This window comes from Halyomorpha halys, unplaced genomic scaffold, assembly GCF_000696795.3.
Source record: "Halyomorpha halys isolate HHAL.00 unplaced genomic scaffold, Hhal_1.1 Scaffold358.1, whole genome shotgun sequence".
NCBI lineage: Eukaryota > Metazoa > Arthropoda > Insecta > Hemiptera > Pentatomidae > Halyomorpha > Halyomorpha halys.
The window spans coordinates 45,849-52,885 of NW_027105142.1; the positions used below are offsets into that span (position 1 = coordinate 45,849).

The 7,037-nt window shown below is 34.4% G+C and overlaps 1 protein-coding gene across 1 annotated transcript in view; it reads right to left on the minus strand.

Annotated features, from left to right (window-relative positions):
- Window positions 1-7,037, minus strand: part of LOC106681673 (uncharacterized) — a 72,313-nt gene that overhangs the window by 7,586 nt on the left and 57,690 nt on the right. The window contains exons 16-18 of the mRNA XM_014422119.2: window positions 3,763-3,864; window positions 3,605-3,664; window positions 3,355-3,447 (exon numbers count right to left, since the gene is read on the minus strand). Of these exons, the coding sequence (XP_014277605.1) occupies window positions 3,355-3,447; window positions 3,605-3,664; window positions 3,763-3,864 (255 nt within the window). The remainder of the gene's footprint in view (window positions 1-3,354; window positions 3,448-3,604; window positions 3,665-3,762; window positions 3,865-7,037) is intronic.

Below are 7,037 nucleotides of genomic sequence, written 5' to 3' on the forward strand. Positions count from 1 at the left end.
AATGTTTTTTTAAGATTTTGAAACAGCCACCATTTTTTAATCCCCCTATCTATACTTGGTAAACTCATCAATTTTGACTAGTAATTACACATAGTTTTTATTGATGTAATCAAAAATTGGGGTGAGATAACTGCCTTTTTTTCTTCCCGGCTCTTGTACTATGTGTGCAGTCAAACGAGGAGTTGCAGTATACACAGTCCATCCAGCCCCTGGGTAGTGTTCTCATCTCCGGGATGATGTTTTCTCTTACTGCCCCTAGTTTCCCAATGTAATTAGAGTACATGCACCTGGGACCGCCACGAGGCCATCTTGCTTCCGGCCTAGCTTCGAAATACCCCCTTGATTTTCTGGTATCCTCCATTCTACAGACGTGTCCAAGCCATTTTAGTTGCCGCGCCCTGATTTCACACCGGATCCTTTCTCTTTTCAAATTCTTTCATTTCTAACGCAGTCCCTCCTCGTCTTACCAACTATCCTTCGGAGGAATCTCATTTCTGCTGATATTATCCTACGTATGTGCTTGTCGAGGGCTGTCCATCCTCAGATCCAGGAATGCCAAATAAACTGACTTTCCCCAGTCCCAAACCTTCCCTACTATTATTCTCAAGGAAAATATGTGGTCCTGGGAGAAGAACGACTTTACCTTTTTGTGTATTGGGATTATATTTTCCCATTCTCGTGGCAGCAACTTGATGTCCCAACTCTTTTGGAACAGCATTAGAAGGCATTTAATCATTTCATTGCTTCCATAATTTATAAATTCCGGAGCTATGCCATCTGGTCCTGGAGCCTTTCCTAGCTGGATTTTGTTAACTGCCTACTCCACCTCGTCTTCCCCGATCACTGATAGGACCCATATCTTCAGGATAGGTGTCATTTACTCTACCTCTCGTTCTGCAGTATCTGCAGTTATGATGAAAACGTTCTTCCATCATGAAGTTTAGCTGGAAGAACTGCCTCCAGACCTTCAGCACTTCCCTTTCTTCCGTCACTAACTTTCCACGCATGTCTTTAACGTTCCGGACCGGTTTTGATCTCTTACCCTTCAAAGCTTTCGTAATATGCCAGAACTTCCTAATATTCTCTCTATAGTTTTGTTCAACTTCTTGACTAAACTTATCCTAAGTCCTCATCTTAGCTAATTTGATTATTACTTTAGTTTTATTTCGGTTTCTGGCATATTCGTCCCAATGAATAGGTAATTTAGTTCTATTATAAGATTTCCAGGACTCTCTCTTGAGCTTGACATCATCGTTCCACCATTTTGTTTTCTTAGGAAGTAAGTTGAGATTAAATAAAAGTCGAGAAAGAATAAATAAAAAATAAAAGTAATAATAAAAAATAAGTAAAGAACAAATCAGGACCACCCACTTGTTCCAGTTGAAAGATTTCGAAACAGTAACGAAAAGCGGAAATATACAGAGTTAGGAGGAGGCGACTGTTTAACGGTTTTTCATACACGTCAAATTAAAGGAAACGGTATAAAAGATGGAACTAAATTGTGGCATTAAAAACATTTTTACCTCCACAAAGCAATAAACAATCTCAATCCACTAAAATCCTAAAGGTCTAGAAAACTAGGTCCAAAATATCTCCTCCATCACTATACCTCCCAACGTTGTTAACATTCTTCGTCTTGGTCCCAAATTTGCTACTCCTATGTCCAAATCTAATAAACTCATCCCACAACTTATCACTGGCCTTGACTATATATAGACAACCTGTTTGACATCAATGAGGAAGATAAAGAACTATCCCGTTTCCATTTTAGTAATATGGCATCCAACATCCTCCATCCCATACCAGATCCTTTCTCAAATCCAATAGCCACATTATTGTTACTAGAGTTGACAAAGAAAATAAGTCTGTCATCTTAGATAAAAAAATGTAATGAACAAAAAAAAATCACTCAACTAAAATCTGACCAATCCACCTACCTACCTATCACCCATGATCCCAACCTTTTACTTAGGTAAAAATTTAATCAACCCATTAAAAAGCTTCTTGAAAACAAATCAATTGATCGTTCCACAGACTACAAACCTATTTCTTACAAGTCTTTATCTCCTCGAATGTATGGACTACCCAAAATCCACAATCCTGGCAACCCCCTTCGCGCCATCATATCCAATATTAATACTCCATCCTCTAAACTTCTCTTCAATTCCTCAGCCATGAAAACCCTTATGACATCTACAACTCTTTCCAACTCCATGAACAATCCTTCCAAATTCCCGCTAACTTCATTCTTACTTTATTTGTCGCTGAAAGCCTCTTCACCAACATCTCCATCGATAAAGCTCTCCAAATTGTTGAAATACATATCGCTTTTAACCTACCCTCATACCTCGCTCGAACGTTATTACTAATCCGGATATCTCACTTTTCAGGGAAAGTGATGTATATACAAGATGCTATCTTTACCGTGGCTCAGGCCCAACTCATTTAGCTAAATGTAGCAAATGAAACTTTTTGAAACAATAAGGTTCCTGGTTGAAATGTTGATGACTCAGCATAGAAGCCCCAAAATACTTTTTGTTACCTAAGGTAAGTTCTTACAAATTATTGAGTAATTCCTCCAATAATCCCAGTGTTAACGCATTAAAACCTCTTCAACATTATAAACAATCATTGAATTTTCCAATACTTTTTTCTTATCAATTATTTAACATGACTTTTATTACTAGAAAAAAAAACTTCGTTCAAGATAAATGTTAAGCAACAAACATTAATTCGTAACACTTTATTGAAAAAATAGACATATGTTTACATAAAATGGTCTTTCTAATACTTTTTTCACTAGCTGTATGCCCGTCAATTATTATGGTTGTGGTTATGGTTTTAATGAATGCCATGTAAGAGAATATAGGACTCCATAGTGTTTTAAAGTGTGTAAGATGTTTTAAATGTAACGTCAGTGGAGTTTCGTGTCATTAAACACGTTGGTTGATCGCACTCGGACCATGTTCCTTTTACATATTACACAAGGTTAATCAACATCTTTAAAAAAAATAAATATACATTCAGGATTAACATTTTAGATAACAATAAATAGGAACGATTGAAAAGAAAGTAATCAACAAACTGAAATTGAAACGGATTTTGTCTTTTAAAAGGAACAAGAAGTGGAGATGGAAAGCGAGTAAATAAAACAATCTATATATTGTACATAGAAATCAACGGATTGCATAATTCATAAAGATATTTCATCAAGAGTTTAAAAAATTTATGCATACAAGATATGCAATTGTACAAAAATCCGAGCCTTGCTTATCAAAAGTAACATTTATACTGTATGATGTATTATTTATTTTTCTTTGAACCAAGCAAAATTAAAATGATAACAAATCATACTTGAGTTTTATAAATTTGATTTTTTTCTGTGCGTTGAGTAAGACAGGCGCCTCCTCGAATTTGAATCTTGTAAAATGTAATGTTGGAGCAGCACTGAAACAAAAGGATTAAATTTAAACTTTTTTTTTAGGATCCAATTTTTTAATATAGATTAGATTTTTATAATTTAACATAGCAAAAGATGCTTATCGCCTTTGGTAATATTTTTTAGTGATGTAATCATCTGATTTGCTTACACCTACTCTCATACCTTGCTTTCTCTTTGCCCGTTTCAGAATATTTTGAGTAAATTGGCTTGTCTAAATCTTGTCTGAAAAAAAAAAATGAAATATTTAAATAAAACACACACACACACACACACACACACATGTTTAAGCGTGGGTAACAGAAATTGACTATAAGAAATACCTTAGTCGCATTATTGTGCATTTCATTTGGTTCATTCTTTCTTGGAGTATAGCTATTTCGGTATCCACTTCGTCAATTACAGGAGGTTTTTTCTTTACAGGCCTACAAAACAAAATTCACAGTGTTTTCAAGAAAGAATTTAAAATTTCTTTATTTATACCTATTTCAGGGACCGACTTTTTGTATGAATTTATTTAATCTATCCTCCTAGGTAGCACTATTTGATTTATTTAATCACACTTTATCATTTGAAGGCGGAGATATATGATTTAAATTGGCTTAGGGAGTGAGAGGGAGGGGAGTTAGAATAATAATTGGCAACAAAGAGGTAGAATAAAAATGAAGGAACACTGTTTCGTCGCTAGTTGGCAACATAATTAGGAATTGCTTACGGCTTTTTGGTGGAAAGCCATGTTGTGGTGACTAATGAAATATTAAAGTACAAATGCTAGGATCATAGAGGGTTGGAGATTGATTTTACCCCAGTGAAATTCTGAAATACGTTATTAATTGTATTACTCCTGACCAGCTCAATATTCTGATTCTGACGTCCCTTTGCTACCCAAAAGTTTTAGCTCTAACCATAAAAAGAATAGGTTTAACTGTACAACAATAATTTCTATTTCTATTTGATTATTAGGCTGCTGGAGTATGTTGCATTGCAGTTTGTTTAGGTCAGCTTTTAACATAGATATCTTCATCGGGGATAAAAAAATTAATTATTATTAAATACGAATTTCTATATTCCACCATCGTTACATCGCTACAGAATATACTCTTTTATGATTACATAAAACTATCCATGAACTCTGTAAATAGAAGTTGCGTTCATCTCTCTTCCACTTTTTTCATTAAGGAGAAGAATGCATATCTCATTCATTCAAATGAATTATTCCGAAGTGTCCATTGTATTATTAAAATAAGTTTATGTTTAGAAGAAAAATGGTCAGGGTGCAGTAAAAAAAACAACACAAATAGTAATGAAACCTTTTAATGTGATCCAACGTTTCACTCCTCGTTGCAGTGCTTCATCAGGGCTAAAAAAAAAAATACAACAACTAAAATTAAGATTTACAATGAAAAGTATGAATAAACAAGAATTACAAAAAGGTATTAGTCAATTAATGAAAACGGAAATAAAAAAACTATAAAAATACAATAAACGCTAATAGACGGAAAAATAAGTGAAGAAAAAGGAAAAGAATTTAAACACAAAAATGAGCTGAAGGAGGGATGAAGGCAAAAGATATAAAATTATGTTAAAGTAAAGATTACAAATTTAACATTATTTTATATCTTTACTTCCATCCAGAAAGTTGGCTGTCCTATTTTGTTTATTATTTTCCTTTCTTCTTGACTTTTATTCTTATTTTCCTTATTTATGCGTATTTTATTATTTACTGTGTATTTATATTTCTTTTTTATTTGATCCGTTTTCATTAATTGTGTAATACCTTTTTGTGATTCTTGCTTATTTATACTTTTTAAGGTAAATCTTAATTTTAGTTGTTTGTATCTTTTTTTGGCTTGGTTTTTTAACGTTTTGGCTCCTATGAGATAGTTGAATTACTATTTGAGTTTTTTTTTTTTTTATCGCAACCTGACCTTCCTTCAATATATTACATACGGTTAATGAACAATCTCTTAAAATAGATTTAGTGTTGACAATCCTTTTCCGATGAGATATAACTTCTAAAACATATAACTCCATTCTTGGGATCAAATCAAAATCTTCTTTCATGTTACAAAAAGTAAAAAGAGGTAAAGTATATATTCATCCTTCAGTGCCAAGCCTTCTCCACTGTCATCTTGGATTTGTTCTTGCGTTTTCTATTATGGTCACTATTAAGGTACTATTGTATTAATTCACTGGTTTACCAAAATGGGTACCGGCAGCGATATGATTGGACACAGTGGCAATAATAGTTAATTTTTAAAATGATTTATCAATTCAGAATTAGAATCCATTTATGTAAAATAGCAAACCCATCTCCTAGTCTATTCTACGTTAAGAAATGTTCCATGAATAATTAGTACTGTACTCCCTGAAGAATACTGAAGACACTTCATAGGTTGTACTTTTTATTATGCATCGGTATTGATTATTAATGGTTACCTATTAAAAATATTATACTATACATAAAGTGCGTTTGATATTTTGTGTATTAATGAATATTTTTATTTAATACACAAAATAATAAATTAATCAAAAAATCTAATCCTAATTCACAATAAACATATAAAAAAAAGAAGAAAAAAATGAAAAGAAAAAAACATCACTCTATGAAAAACAAAACAACACTATAAAGACTTAAAAAAACCAAAATCAATGAATTGTAAGAAACCCAACCGTATAAAATATCTCCTGTTACTATCAAAACGATATCTAAAGGAGTAAACCCTGTGGCCGAGTGCATCGATTCATTGCATGCTACGATTGCTTGTTCCATGGTCTCATCCGGCTCTAATCCTTTCTCCAACTGATACATTCTCGCAGGTGTTCGCTAAATGTAGTGTGGAGTCATGTGATCTCATCTCGGCTCTTCGAATGTCCCAAGGTGTTGGGATGCCACATCACTTCCAAAAGTTTCATATTTCCCTGACGCTGACGTTGTCGAACTCTCTTCTACTCTCAGAAGAGATTCTATCCGGTACGCCGTAGAATTGGAACCACGCGCGGAGAGCTTTTAATACCGCTTTAGCTGACCTCTATTTTACAAGGCACACCCTTTCCACGAGAACGAGTTCTCTAGAAGATCTCTAAGCGGCGTTTTTGTGGTTTGCGTTTCCTCCCATATAGTTTGTGGTGGATGACGATCGAATTTAGCACTTAGACATATGTCACAATTACAAATGGTATATTGGATGGTGCGTTTCATACACCACCAGAAGTACAGCCGGCACTACGCCTGTAGAGTATCGTTAAGCCGTCTTGATTGATCTTTTCCTGGTGTTATGGAAGCGTCCCTTCTTCCTGGCGTTCCATGTCACAGAGAGTCTTTACGAATATTTTGCACCGTATGAAAGTCCGGTCAACTCCGATTTGTTCTGTGGGAAGCCTTCCTTCTTCCCTATTTTGTTATTTAGTAGCACCTACAGAATCGTCGATAAGAACATGCGCCCTTATACTTGATCCATTACTTAGAATAGCTGATCAGCGATGTGGTGGTATCAGGACAGGTGTACTGTCTGCTGTATTGTCTTTGTTTTCTGGTTTCTCTGAACATTTCGATGATATCTTCTTCAGGAGCCCATTCCCCTACTCCAAGTTCTTT